The sequence below is a fragment of the Trichoderma reesei genome (assembly GCF_000167675.1).
Source record: "Trichoderma reesei QM6a unplaced genomic scaffold TRIREscaffold_3, whole genome shotgun sequence".
NCBI classification, from domain to species: domain Eukaryota; kingdom Fungi; phylum Ascomycota; class Sordariomycetes; order Hypocreales; family Hypocreaceae; genus Trichoderma; species Trichoderma reesei.
The window spans coordinates 1,253,328-1,268,463 of record NW_006711150.1 but is presented as its reverse complement, the minus strand read 5'-3'; the positions used below and the strand labels follow the sequence as shown (position 1 = coordinate 1,268,463).

Below are 15,136 nucleotides of genomic sequence, written 5' to 3'. Positions count from 1 at the left end.
GTGGCATATCATTATTTAGGTAGTAGCGCAACAGGCGCTGCTGCTGTCAGCCTATGTACCTTATTGTATGTTGAATCCCCTCGCACACACACACACACAAACTGCTTCAACCCTTGGAACCCCCAGCCTGCACAATCACAATCTCGCCGCCTCTCCACTGCAAATCAGCGACCCCCTGCCTGTCGCCTCTGCTCTGTCACCTTCTCTCCCCCAGATGTGACGCCTGCTGGTGACCGTTCGAGGTGCTACAACGGCCTGCTCTTGGTCCTGCTCCTGGGCCTGCCGCTGGCTCGAGCTCTCTAGCTCTCCTCCATCTTGGCTACAGGGGGCTGCAGCCGATGGCCAGGAACGCAAGCGTGGACCCCAGGATGTCGCTTACGAGTAGTAGTATTGGCTTGTATGGCTGGGCGGGTGGATTGGCGGAGAGCAGAGGTTGATGCCCGTTCGTTGGCCCCAGACGGGCGCGCGTCGTTGTGAGATGATGCTGATGCGAATGCTAATCCCTGAGAGTATGGAGTAGCACCGAGTACGAGCAGGAGTTACACTGCAGCTTGCCTGCTTGCTTGACTGTCTGGCTGTCATGTCCGTCTGCAATGCAATGCCGCTTCTTCGAGGACGAGGCCGGCCGTTCTTCTTTCCTTCTTCCCTCCCGCGGTGTCCATCAAAACAACTCCCAGTGCCCGTCTCGATCATCGACTCTCTCAGCCATACGCTCTGTTGACTGGATTTCCCACCTGCCTGTTTAATTACGCAGTGCAGAAGCCTTTCTCGTCACTGCCTACCTCCCATCATAACCTTACCTAGCTTGATCAACCAGAACCCGATCGTAAATCTGGTTCCCAAGAGGCTCGCAGTCATGGCCCCCATAGCAGCAGTGGCGCCTGCTAGCAGTCAATCAGCGACTCCCTCCAACACAGATAGCCTTCTGAACCGCGGCAAGAATCTACGGAGAGCCTCAACCCTGTATCGGCCACGACACCAGCAGCAGCTTCCGACTCCACGACACGGTGAGGAAGGCAGCCTTCAGGCACACCGGCCTCGAGACCGTCAGAGTTACCAGATCGCGCCGCGGCAGCAGACGTTGTATCTGCCAGACTCACAACGACCCTCATCCTCCCGCAGCCACATGCGAGGCTGGGATCAACAGGAAGCCCGCAGCCGGAGCCCGTCGTGCTCCAAGAAGCTGCCGCTTTCCGACAGCTCCTCGCAGCAGACGCAGGCCGAGAGCTTCAGCAGCAGCCTACCGCCGTCGTCCGCAAGCATGACGAGTGAGGAATTCGAAGCCCTACCGCCTACCGTTCGGAGAAAAGTAAGTATTTGTCTTTCTTTTCATTTTTTCTTTCTTATGCTTCTGCTGTTACCGGTGCTTTTGATGCTTCTGTCGAGTGGTGGAAAGCAACTTGGGACCTGCGAACGGTGGCTCGTTTGCTTTTCTCTCCCTTCATCTTCTTGGTTGGCTTCGCCCTGCATTCCTCACAGGCATGTGCTTGCATACAAATATGTGATGACAAGAGACACGTGTGTTGGCGAGCGACAGGGCTCGCTAGCTTGTGTCGCAGGCGAGTCCACAAACGAGAGGCGGAACAAGGGGAATAATCAACAAAGATCGGACCAACAGGGCCAACGGCGCCATGTGCACTCGGAGCACCCAGCAGATTGGACAACGTCTGTACTATAAAGACTGGTTTCAGGCTTTGTCTTTGACTGGACGGATGGGAACTGCCTCTGGGACCGATCCTCGTCAGTTGGCCGTGTTACGCAGCGGATGCGGTTTCGCAGTCGACGAACAGCAAGACGCCTGTCGAACGAAGATGTCTGTCTCGTCCGTCTTTCTTCGCATCTCCCCCCCATCACCACCATCTGCTTGGCCTCCCTCCACTGCTGGGCCACTTTAGCCTGGACGACACACGGCGCCATGCAATGCAAATGCGCATGCGGCCTCGTCAGGGACTGGCTAATTCCGGTGACGAGCCACTGGCGCCGGAACGGCTGAATCCGTCCCTGCATCTCACGAGCCAACTGACACACTAGTTCTCGTGTCGCCCCGCGCGAGCGACCTCTTTGGGGGATGCCATGGCGCTTGTGTGCCGTCTGCGGTGCCCAATGGAATTGCGTCCGGGGACTGCCTGGCTGTCTGGGCTGCTGGGGAGGAGCTCGAGTCGAGCTTGGTCGCCGTCTGTCCGGGTCGCTCGAGTGAGCGCCTCTCGGTCCAACGACACTTGGCTGCGTCGGCGAAACCACCGTCGACACCAGGGCACCACCCATCAATTTCCGTGGCTGTGGGGGAGCTGTCCACCAATTCGTCGTCCTTTGGCTACCTTCTGGACATCGTGGCAGCCCGTGATGAAAGCAGTCTCGATGCGCCGAATGAGGGCAGGCAGTCTTGTCGAGTGAGGTATTTGAAGCACAGATGCTGTTTGCATGGGCTCCGTACCTGAACTCTGCTCGATCAGACCCTCCCTGCAGGGCGAACGCAGATTGCCGCATGCCTCTTCCCCCCTTTCCCTCCCCCATGCCTTTGATCGACTCAAGCCACCCACGCGGACGAACAGTAGCTCTGCTGCTAGTGGTAGCATCACTGCCTTTGTCCGTATTCGACCTGAGGCTTCCCCACCGCGTCATGGTTCTTCGTTCCTGAGTTGAGACATGCCATCCTCGTTCGAGCTAGAACTGCTATACCGTTCCCCGGCTGCGGATACGCCTTGGTGTAGTCACCTTACTAGCTTTCCGTTGTCACTCAGCAGCAATTGTCTTATATACATGGCCGACCGAATCGCCCCTTTTATCATTACGCTCTTTGTCCCATTCTGATCACTTCAGTCTTTGGCGATGACATTCTGACATCTGCTCTCTCTGCATCACAGTATTTCTCGACTCTGGAGCGGCTGCGCTTTGCCCAGTCTACCTGTTGTGCTGGGCACCCCGATCAGTCCCTGGTCGGCCTGAACCAGTCGGCATCATCCCTCGCAAGCGAGGAGGACGTCCACCACCTACCAGGGTCGCACTTCGGACTCGGGTCCGACCTGTTCACCTCTGGAACACTTCACCAGCACTTGCGCGGTCGACCGAAATCCGCTCTTCTACTTCCTAGCCAGACTGACAACACGTACCGACGACCATCCGACAGCGGAGAGAGACAGTCGAGTACATCTCATTCAAATCACAAGAGCATCATACTGGACGCGACCGACGAAGCCTTTGTCAAGATCAACAAACGACAGTCGCAGCTCCCCAAGATAGGCAACTATCTGGATCAACCTAACTCTTCCCAGCTCTACACAGCCATGGGCAAGACGCCTGACCACGAATCCACAAAGTTTCTAGCTGTCGAGTCTGAACCGGACTCGGTCATGGAGAGCTTGCGGTGGCTCGAGGCGAGCGACGACTTGGACCTTCGTCTTTGTCTACACGACCAGCAACCGAGCCCCAAACAAGGGAAGAAGAAGCGACCGGCTTTTCCTCGCCATCTCTCAATATCGAAACTTTCCTTCGGACGGCCTTCTTCTCAACTCAGCCGCCCGGCAACCAAGACGATGGCCTCTCCCGCACTGAGCGAGCAGTTTGTGGTACCGTCTCTACCCTCTCCCTCTGGCCACTTCCGTCGGAGGTCAAGGGCTCTGTCTCTGATGGCGCCAAACAAGAGTCAGATGCCTGATGACTCCAGCGCCACTGACGCGGCTCCATCTCATTACCAAGACCCCGAAGCCCGCATGAAGCTCCGCGTATATCTTGCGTCCCCGCACAAGTTTGATGAGGCCATCGAGTTTGGGTTCCCCTCTCTCTATGACGTGCAGGGGAGAGAATCCGTTCAGACTCCATCGTGGTCACGCCAAGAGACACGCGACAGTGTAACGCAATCTGCTGGCGATGATGCTGGGTCGCTCATCAGCGATCCCACCTCTCCCGTCGAGACGCTCTCGCCAAGAACACCAAAGAGCCCGGATCATCAATCCGGAGAGCGCTCACCACGATTGCACCACGGGGGAGGCTTCCCGAGCAAGGTGGACTATGCCCAGGCGCCGGCATCATCCCGCGAGATGACGCTGCGGATGACGCTGACGCGGCCCGACCTCCGAGCCGACGAGGAGCAAATGTATGGCTGGCAGAAGCCATCGTCAGCCAAGGCACAGGCACATGATGGACTTGCCCAGCCAAGGACCTATGTCAAAGCTGCCAACTCCAAGGACAGCATCAGCATCGAGAGGCAATTCGCCGCTTTCGACGAAGAGAATGCTGGCGGGGACGGCAGCGTCGTGAAACGCATCTGGAACCGAGTTCGCCGTTCATGAGAGGTTCAACTCGGCAGATGCAACATTAGGCTTGCCATTCCAACATATAATACGCATCGTTATACCCTACAGGATCTTTACTTTGTTGTTCACCCTATAATTCTTGTCTCATATCTTTGCTTTGTCAGTTTCTTTTTTCTTTTTTCTTTTTTTTTTTTGGCGTTTCATTACGGGGCATATATCGGGAGGAGCGAGCCGACATTGTCTGGCTGTAATATGGGGAAAAGTCACGACCACACTCATTTGTACCTTTTTTTATCTACTATAGCATTTCAAGGAAGCGATCATTCTCGGCTGGCGTTTCAGGATCGGCATTTTATTGGATTGGTATCGCTTTGGACGGAGGAAAGATGTTCTTTTGTTGCTAAGCTACATATGTATAGCACGGGTCTGAAAAGTTGGGATACTGAAGAGGCCAGATATATTAGTAGTATTGTTATTACTCATTGTTGAACCTCGCACATGTGTTCTCCCCTATCTATGTATGACTGGTATCGTCTACTGCTCAGATTCCTTGCATCTGCTTTTCGGCAGTTGGTTTGGCGATTTCCGGGATTTGGACTCCACCACTCACTGCTAACTGGTAATAGCATGCAAGGAGGTGAAAGCAAGAGCTAAGAATAGAATGAACACATACTAGTACTATAACAAGCCGTGTGTCGCGGAAGCCTGAAGCGAAGAATTGGAAACATGCATGGATAGATCTGGTGGAAGCAAGGGGGGAGGAGTGGTGTAAGGGAGGCAGAGGGGGGGTGGGGAAAGAAGGGGATGGGAATAGTAGGAGAGTTGGGAATGCCTTTTCCAGGCTTGATTTCACTACTACAAGAATGCATCTTGTTAATGCTTGTAGGTAGAGATTATACAGATCCAAGATTGACTTTTTGGTTCATTGTGGCTTTATAGGGGGAAGATGGACCTTGATACATGGCCAAATTTGTTATATAGCAGAGTTGTGCAGGTAGGTATTTTCTATAAGGTGCAGGATGACTATGAACCCCAAGGGAACGGATACACTGGAGGGAAAACCCACTCGTCAAGCAGCGTCCAATAGCCTAGGCAATAACTCAACAACAGGTGTAATGGAATCATTGCTCATTAAGAATGACGTGACATCATGAGCTATGTATGTATAATAAGGTAGCTAGCTAATCCAACAAGACGACGCCCTTGCCCATCCTCCAACCAAAAGAGTAATATAAACCCCCCTCGACCCCCCTTCTGTACCAATCATACATACATACAACCTCTTTTCAAATATTCACACTCCCCTTTTCCCCCCATTGAACGGCATCCTCCTTTTCTCTAATTTCATTCACCGGTGACTCGGCATTTGTATCACACCTCCTCGTCGCTCTCCTCGCCGAGCAGCTCCCCTTCGTCATCATCCACAATGGAATACTCCCCCCGACCACGCGCAAAGCTATCCCGCGTGGTGAACCGCCTCGTCCCTCGCGAGAACCAGCTCCGATCGCTCCTCTGGCCAAATCTCCCAAAGGAATTGCTCGCCATGCGGCCCAAGCTCGACAGAATGGCGGGCAGCGAAACGACCACCGCCGCGACGGCAGACACCGCAATGATGGGGTACTTGATCCACGGCTGGTCGCTGTCAAAGGTCGACGAGTTCTCGCCCAGCCGGATCTGCCCAATCTTGCCGTTCCAGTTGCGGTACACGTACCAGCCCATGATGCCGGCCAGGACAAACGGGATCACGACGGCGAAGAAGATGACGACGCCGGACGTGCGGTGCTTCCTCTTGAACTCGTCCTCGTGACCCTTGCACGGGTGTTCCGTCGACGTCTTGTCGAGCTCATTGCCGCCGCGACACGTCGACAGAGGAACTCTTCGGTAGCCCGTCGGCTCAAAGTACGACGTGGCGTTGGGATGCTTTTCGCACCATTCGTCACCGGAGAGGGGGGTGAAGCCGTTGACTAGCTTGCACTGTCCGTGATTGTCCAGCTCAAAGTTGAAGTCACTAAATACGGATGTTAGCAATGATACATGAGGTGTGCCGGCGGAAGCGAGCAGAGACAGGATATTATAAGGTCTTACCATTCATAGTCTCGTCGGCTGCAAGGGCAGTCCTCATGCTCGTAAAGTCGCTGGAGGTTGTTCTTGTTATAGCACTGGCGATCTGTCTTCTTCCGCAGATACTTGGAGACGTGCCCAAAGAGACAGTCGTCGTCCTGCAAGGGGTGCTTGGGAGACCACAGATAGTAATCCGAGTCACCGCTCTTGGTGTGCTCGCAAGGCCTGTCGGCCAAACCGGAAAAGTCGAGGTTCACGGAGAAGAGCCTGCCTCGGCCGGATCGGCACCAGAGCAAAAAGTTGCGAGACGTGCCTGAGCGTAGCGTCGTGATGTCGAGGACGGCCACGTCCGAGTCGGCAAACTCAAAGTCCTTCCACGTGTTGCCCTCGTCTGTCGAGTACGAGACGTAGCGAGTCTTGACCTGGTTGTTGCGCGTGTACCTCTGCACGAGGACGATGATGGAGCCCTGGTCCCCGTACTGCCACGACCAGCTTCCCTTCTTGACATTCTTCCAGGAGACGCCGCCGTCGGTCGACATGAAGGTGTCCGAGTCCTTGATGTCGCCGAGCTTGGATCCGACATTGCCAACGCCAAATATGAGACCGACAGCCGTAGCGGCGGCAAAAGTCTTTCTCTTGTCGTCTCGCTCGGTGTAGTGGTGCAGATGCAGGGCACACGACTCGTCTCCCTTGGAGCTGCTGCAGGGGTACGCCTTTCCATCCACGTCCTTGGCGGGCGGCGGCAGGAACCCCCATTCGGAACCGTCGTTGTGAGAAATCTTGGTCTGGAGCTCCTTTGTCTTCTGCTCCTTGTTGGTGTTTGTCACAACGTTGATCAGGGTGACTCCTTCAAGCCCAGGAACCTTCTCAAAGTCGACGTATGTTTCCTCGTTGCAGTTGACGTTGGACGCGCTGAGGACGTATGACGTGCCGTTGGAATTGCTCTTGATGATGGAGCCATACTCTCGGTCGGCGCCACCCTCGGTACGGACAAACAGGTTGATGGCATGGGTCGAGCTGTCAAGCAGCGTGTACTCGTTCTCGTGGCCTTCGTGGAAGTTGTACGGGAAGTGAGCCCGCTCAAAGTGCTTGCCGTCTAGACTGGCAAGCGCGTGCATGTCGTCGGTTTCGGGGTCCCTGCCGGCCACGACGATGAACTCGTTCATGGTGGCAAAGTTGGTCACAGACTCCTTGAAGACGGACTTGTCCTCCTGGAAGAAGTCGTCGCTGGTCATGATGGTCAGCGGCGCGTCGCTGTTCTCTTCTTCCCTGGCGAGGCAGACGATTTGCCTCTGTGAGCGGAAATTGTATGCCGAGTGGCCGGTGAACTCGCACCGCTCGGCAAAGCGAAGCATTGTCTTCCAGTTATCACCACGGTCGAGAGAGATGGACGCCTCTCTAAAGCACGTCTCCTTACCCCCGACTTTGTCGCAGGTCTGGCCGACCCAAATGAGCCAGTCTCTCTTGTCCGGATGGAAGCTCAGGGGGAATCGATCCTCGGGGTCGGTTGGCGCCTTGAAGCTGTGAAAGCTCTTACCGCGGTCGAGGGAATAGATGACTTTGTCGCTGCCGGTAGTGAAGTAGACCAAGTCCTTGAGGTATGCGTGGGGGTAGATTCCCTGAATCTTTTCGCCCTCCAAGATGCGCTTGAAGCTCTTGCCGTGATCACTGGACAGCCAAATCTTCTGCTCAATCTTGTATCGACCGCCTCCTTCGTCTTCAGCAGGCCTGACAATGACAGTTTCGTCATCGGACTGACTGGAGTCGCTCCTATCGAGGTAGATCTTTTGGAAATCCTGAAGCTTGGTATCGAAGATGAACTGTTTGCTCGTAATGTCCCCATTGGCCGGCGTGCTCGGGACCGAGGCATCAGAACACTTGCGCTCGACCGGATCATCCTTCTGTGCGCCTTTTGTCCGCTTGCAGGTGTTGCCAGGAATAAGCCTCCAGCCTGAGGAGCCCTTGAAGGTATCGGACTTGCTCTTGCAGGCACCATCTGGAGCCGGCAGTGGCCCGACTTGCTTGCACACCTTGTTGTCGTCTGGGTCCCTTCGGAAGTTGTAATCGCACTCAAAGTCGGCGTCAGTGCACTCGCAGTCCTCCGTCTTGGCAACGGGATCCTTGAAGTTGCTGTTGATGAAGCAGTCGGCTGTCTTCTTCCTGCGACGGAACGTCTGCTTGTGTCCCATGATGCAGGTTGGCTTCCCATCGTCATCCACGCGGGCGTACCAGTCCTCGAGATCATTCTCGCCGCAGGTCCGCTTCTTCAGAGCAGTAAAATCAATGGCAATCGTATAGTAGGCGTTTTCGTTCTGCCCGATGAGCAGGAACTTGAGGCTGGTGGAGTCTTGTGTCGTTGTAAGAATGGCCGGCTTGATAGTGAGCTTTTTGGGCAGAGTAACCGTCTCCCACTTCTCGCCATGATCCAGAGAGTATGCAAATTCGGAAACGTCGTCCTTTCTAGAATCTTGCACGGCAACGAGGACCGATCCCTGATCACCAAATTCGTACTTGTGAGGCCCCTTCAGGGCCTCCTTCCACGTCATACCGGCATCATCGGACACGTACAGATTGGCGTCCGCAAACTTACCGAGAGCCTTGCCCGTGTTTCCATTGCCCATGACAAGCCCCGGGGCCGGGCTGGAGAATACCCTTCCCATGTTATCGAGTTCGGTAACCGAGTGGAGGTGGATGCGATCGCCGCCCGCCTTGATATCCTCGAAAGTTCTGCCGTCGTCAAAGGAAATCTGGGTGATGATGTGCTTCTCGGCGCCCTTGGTGTCGACATCGGCGCCATTCTCCACCACGTTGACAATGAAGATGCCCTGAATGCCCTGGACCTTTTCAAAGTCGACGTGCCCCTTGCTGTTGCGGTTGGTGTACGGGACATTTTCGGTGAAGTAGGTGCCGTTGGAATTGCTCGTGAAGAGAACACCCATGGGGTTTGAGGGCGAGGAGGTCATGACGTCGATCTGAATGCTGTAGCTGGTGCTCTCGAGAACGGTGTAGGCCTCTTGGTTAATCTGGTGCGAGTGGTCGTGGTTGTCGCTGGTCGGGAACATGGCGCGGTGCCACTTGAGAGTGTCGTCGGTCACGTAGAGGGCCATTTCGTCGCTCTGGAAGGACGAAGTAGCGACGAGGAGGTAGCTCTTGACGACAGCGATGTTGGCAACGCCACCCACTCCCTTGTTGGTGTCCATGTTGGGCTCGAACTCCTGAACCTCCTTGTTTACCACGGCAAAGAAGTCGTCGGATATGACGAGCCGCTGGTCTTCGACAAAGAGGGAGAAGGGATCCTTGACGATGCAAAGCACTCGCTTCTGATCTAGATCCTTGTCGCCGGTGGTGAATTCCGGGGACAGCTTGGCCCACCAGCAGCCGGCCGTATAGGCACGCAGCAAATCGACCGTCTTGAAGTTGTTCGTGGTATAAGAGGCTTGCTCGTCGCAGAAAATGCCGTCGCACTCCATGCCGTTGAATATGACTCGCTTCGGGTCGTCTGCGTGGAACACCATGATCTCGGGCTGGAACCGGCTGGGAACCACCGGCGTCTCGAACTTGAGCCAGGTCTGGCCTCGATCCTCCGACTTGTAGTGCGTCTTGCCCGCGGTCAGGACGTAGGCCATTTCCGGGTCGAACGGATGTGTGACGAGCAGAAAGGCATCGCCCTTGGGGATCGCCTCGACCTTGGCCCAATTGGCCCCGGCGTCCTTGGACCGATAGATGATGCCCTCCTCGACATCGTGGAAGACGACAACATCGCTGTCCTCGAAGTAGGCAAGACCCAGCGGAGGGTTGTCGAACTTTGTGACGGACAGCTTCGGCTCGTCCTTTGCGAGCGCCAGCACCCACAGCAGCGACAGCAGCAGCAGGTGCCATGACGGCGCCGCAGCCTTGGCTGTGAGCCTCATCATATTGTGGGAGCGGTGCTTGGAGCGGTCATGAAGCTGGACGGCGCTGTCGAGGGGTCGGTTGGTCGTTTAGGTATGGCTGTGGCGTGTAAACAGCTCCAGGTAGGTCGGTGCTCGTATGTGGGAGAGGTAGGTAGCTGGCCAAGTGGCGCTTGGGCCGTTGGTAGGTGACGACGTCTGATAGAGGTGGATCGTAAGCTAGAGACGGCGATAAAGATGGAGCTGGAGGTTGAAAAGAAAGAGACGCAGCAATCGCAATTCCGCAGCCGGGCGCTTTCTGTATAGCTGCTGCAGCCCGAGAGAAATCCGCTGCCGCTGTGAAGAATCAAGTTGATGTTGTTTTCGGGCTGTTTGCGAAACGTCGTTTGGGCGAGATATTCGTCAGCCTGTGGATGAACGGCCCGGTAGGCTCCAGCTGTGGCGCTGCGCATGTTCTGGAGGGGGGGCTGAGTCGCCACAGTCGCTGCGAGGTGAACCCCCACAGTGCCCAAGGGCCGCAACCGTATTCGCTGGTGCTGTGGCTTGGCTTGCTTTGTCCGGGAAGCTCACGCCAGCTTCAGCCACAGCAGTCATCCCGCGCTGGATGCCGCGGGGAGAATGGCGAGCAGTTGGCAAAGCAAGTTGTTGGCTGTAGGTACAAGTCGATGGACGTAAGAATAATGACATGGCGAGAATGCACATTCAAACCGAGTGCTTGATTCAACGGCCACAATGCGGCGACAGCTAATCCATGGAGCTGGCAAGATTGATATCAGAACTGCATCTGTGCCGGCTGACTGCCTTATCGATAGGGCGCGCAAGACGTACCGATGTAGGTACTCAGGGCGTTGTAGGTACCTTATCGTCGACGAGGCATGAAGCACAGCTCCCAATATTCAAGCGGCACCATGGTCCATGGGATCTCATTTTGTGAATGTTGGCATCATGGTGCACGCATGTATTCTTGGACGATACAAGTAAGCACCGAGACTCCGGGTAGATAAGGTACCTATGTACTGACTTTTCCTAAGGTAGCAGATAGAACACGAGTGGTCGAAACGTACCTAGATTCACCTCCACCCCGGATAAGGCCGTTTGCGGCAGGGGATAAGTGTTTGATGCGACGACTTACATGAAAGGCAGGGCGCTGCAAACTCGAACGTGGTGAGCGCCTCATCACATCGGCACCCAGTTCAGCAGGCCGTATTCATTCGCTACCAAGTACTACATACTATTGGAGATGTTTACTGCGGTCAGCCGCTTGTACAGATATGGCGAGTGAATCCACACACCGCATATCGACGATTTAGGTAGTAGGTAGCTGATGCAACCCCGAGATGCGTCCTATTCTGGCCGGTTTCATGCGTACCTGCTCCGTACTTGATGCAGAGACAAGACAGCACCTACATGTACTCATAGTATGAGGGTCCTCGTGAGTACGAGTACAAAGAAATGATCTCACCCGAATTTGCGGGCAAAACGCGCTTCTTGGGCCTGTAGACAAGGTGAAACACGGGTGGAGCGGAGATCCAACGCCAGGGGTCCGTATGACCAGGTGAGAACGGGCAAGACAGGCACCCAGACCGGGGCCACTTTGAGACCATCGTGAACTCTGTCGGCGGCCTTTGGCTGTTGAGAGTCGACGCAATTATCGGGCTGCAACCAGGGCAACGGAGTGTGACGAGAGACTCTTAGCCCTACCTTAGGAACCTATCTAATGCAAGGTGAACGAATGATACTTGGACGACCTTGGCCGCCCTGACATTAGTATTCGGGCAGAGTATATCTACATAGGTAGGCATCAAAACCTAAGGTAGATACTATGTCCAAGTTGCATCTGGGGCTTGCGAGATGGGTGGCCTCGTGGCTCGGTCTCCATGGCAAACATGGCAAACAAACTCGGTCGCAAAACGGAATTCGCGCTGAACGGGAGTAGGCGAGGAGCTTGTTTGCGCGTCGTCAAGCCCATGCCGTCTGGGATGCTCCGTGCCAACCTCGTCTATTGCTCCAGGTCCAACGATGGGGCTCGCCTCTCGGTCACAAACGCGTGGAAGAAGTAACGCCAATCCATTCATTTACGCTGTAGGTACGGATCAAGTGATGAAGCGAAAGAGCTCGTCGACCCTGTGATGTCGCCAACAAGATGAAGAAGTCTCCTAGTCATTTCAACCCCAAATGTGTTAATGCACGAGCCCATTCAAGTATCTGCTCACCGATCCAGTCTGGGATAAAGGAGATGCAGGGGTCTTCAGTAAAAAAGAGGTCTTAATATAATAAAATTAATTAATTAACTAGCTAGTAAGTGTATATATAAAAGTAAGAGACTAGATCTCTATAGCCTTTATATAGCTTTTTATTAACCTTCCTTATAGTTATATAACTAACCTCTTTAAAAGGGGCTCTTAGCCTACTATTCTTACTATCCCCTTTATATATAAAGGAAAAAGAAAAATACAGCCCTTAAATATCTTTTATTATAATATAAAGGTTTTAAAATAAATTACTAATCTTTTATTTTTTAATTAATCTTTAGTATTTTTTATATTTATATTTAAAATCTTTATTAGCCTTACTTTTTTAAAGGTAGTTTAGCTAATTTATTAAGCTAAAGGGTTATTAAGTAACTTTATAAAATGCTAAAGTATAGCCCTTATAATATAAATTATCTCTTAAATTATAAAAGACTAATAAATGCCTAATAATCCTTTATACTTATATAGTAATTTTATTAAATAATAAATAAAAAAGGCTATAGTTTTATTCTTAAAGTAAATATAAGGTATATATTAAGTCTTTTATAAGCAGTGGCTTCCTTTAACCTTAATATCCTTTATTCCTATTATATAACTTAAGGTAACTAGAAGTCTTAGCAGGTAGTTTTAAGGCTTAAGGTAAACCCCTTTAGCTAGCTTTTTTATAAGGTTTATTATATAATTAGTATCCCTTTACTTTTTTTTTATATAATCTTTTACTATAGCTTTTAAATAATCTAGGGATTTTTTATATCTTATCCTTAATATAAACTATTTTTAATATTAAACTATATATCTTTTTAAATTTATCCTTATTTAGTCCTTAATTAAGGCTTTAAACTTTATTTTATATATATAAATTATAAAAGTAAAAATTAATAAATTAAGTGCTTTAGTTTATAATATAAGGATTAGGTCCTTTTTATAAGTAATTAATAAAATAGTTATACCTTATAGTATTAGTATTTTATTATTAGCTACTTTTAAAGTATATTTAAATATAGGCTAAATATATTATAAAATTAAAAAGTTATAATATATTTTTACTTTATTAATTTATTTTTAATAAATTAAAGAGTGCTATATTAATACTAGTAAAATATATTTAAAAGTATTTAGTAAAAAATTATTTTTTACTTTTTAATTCTTTTTTTTATTTACTTTTATCTTTTTATTTACTTTTATTTTACTATTTAGTTTTATTATAATATTAATAAGGTTTATAAAAGGTAGCTTTAATAAAATAAATATAATAGTTATAAGGTTTATAATTATAAAAGTAAATATAGTTTTATCTTCCTTTATAAAATTTTATAACTTTTATATAGCTTTTATTATTTTCTTTATTTTTATTTTATAATTCTTTAAAAATACTATTAATAATTTTTACTTATAAACTAGCTAAAACACCTTTATAATAAAATATTTAACTAAAATATAAGGTTACTTATATAAAAGTAGTCTTATTAATAAAACCTTTTTTAAGCTTACTAAAGTGATTTTTATATTTATAGTATATAAATATATAGGCCTATTTATCTTAAATAGGCTTATTTTAAAAATTTAAAAAAAGGTTAGCAGCACCCTTATATAAACTATTATATTATTTATAGCAGCTTATATAGCTAATAAAAGATATATCTTATTTTATATTAATAATACTATTACTGCAGATTCCTTTATTAATAAGCTCTCCCTCTTAAAGTTTAATTTAAGCTTTTTAAGGTTAAGGTTTAAGGCTTTATAAATTTATTTAAAAAGGTAAATATATTTTACTAGCTATATTTACTTTATTTACTTAAGCTAGTAATTAAAGTAAAGTAATATTTCTTATAATACTATATTAAGAATATTATTTTTAATTTTATTTATTTTATATTTTTTTAGCTAATTTCCTTTTTTATATAATCTCTCCTCTTCTTTTCTTTTACTATTTCTTTCCTTATTTTATATATATTTTATATAAGGCTTATTTATCTTATTTAATAAAGCTATAATATCTGCCTAAAGCTAGGTTACTAAAATAAGGTTTTTAAGTAAAAGCATTTTATACTTTATCTTATATATAAAGGCTTTTAATATATTTAAAAGCTTTTTAAAATACTTTATTAAAATAAATAGTAAAGCTTTATATATAAATTTAAAAGGCTTTATTTACTTTTTAATTAATATTATTATATTTAGGGCTAATAGGTTTTTTATAATTAATAATTTTAAAAAACCTCTTATTATTAAATTATTTATAATAATTACTACTTTTTATAAGTATGCTTATAAATACTATATTTTAAAGATATTTTTTAAAGTATTACTAGCTAAGGCTTATTAAATTACTAAGTTATTAATAGTAAATATAATTAATATATATAAAATAAAGTAAAGTTTATACTTTTATTATTTTAAATACTATTTTAAATTAAAGCCTTTTAAAAAAAGGCTATTATTATTACTATTACTTTTACTTTTAAGTTTATAAGTAAATACTAGTTTATATATTAAAAAGCTATATTTAAGATATATAGCTTTAATATAGTATTTAAAATTTTAAGTCTTAAAATTAACTTTTAACTATAGTATTTTTTATTAGCTATTTAGTTTTTTATTTAGTAAATACCTTTTATTTATTATTAGGCACCTTTTAGTAAAGACTTAGTATTAATATAAGTGGTCCAGCAATCGG

At 48.4% G+C, this 15,136-nt stretch overlaps 3 protein-coding genes across 3 annotated transcripts; 2 read left to right on the top strand and 1 right to left on the bottom strand.

The window, feature by feature from the left end:
* Window positions 1–856: 856 nt before the first annotated feature.
* TRIREDRAFT_104437 (uncharacterized protein) lies at window positions 857–4,289 on the top strand (the record flags this gene model as incomplete). The annotated part of the gene is made up of 2 exons (XM_006962907.1): window positions 857–1,309; window positions 2,865–4,289. The coding sequence occupies 2 exons, from the start codon at window positions 857–859 to the stop codon at window positions 4,287–4,289; spliced, it is 1,878 nt and encodes a 625-aa protein (XP_006962969.1).
* Window positions 4,290–5,548: 1,259 nt separating this feature from the next.
* On the bottom strand, window positions 5,549–10,228 carry TRIREDRAFT_21641 (vacuolar sorting protein; the record flags this gene model as incomplete). Its single annotated transcript, XM_006962456.1, has 2 exons — window positions 5,549–6,261; window positions 6,339–10,228. The coding sequence occupies 2 exons, from the start codon at window positions 10,226–10,228 to the stop codon at window positions 5,625–5,627; spliced, it is 4,527 nt and encodes a 1,508-aa protein (XP_006962518.1). The 3' UTR covers window positions 5,549–5,624.
* A 1,862-nt stretch (window positions 10,229–12,090) lies between these two features.
* Window positions 12,091–12,927, top strand: TRIREDRAFT_104435 (uncharacterized protein; the record flags this gene model as incomplete). The annotated part of the gene is made up of 4 exons (XM_006962906.1): window positions 12,091–12,260; window positions 12,500–12,502; window positions 12,772–12,787; window positions 12,925–12,927. The coding sequence occupies 4 exons, from the start codon at window positions 12,091–12,093 to the stop codon at window positions 12,925–12,927; spliced, it is 192 nt and encodes a 63-aa protein (XP_006962968.1).
* Window positions 12,928–15,136: the final 2,209 nt, after the last annotated feature.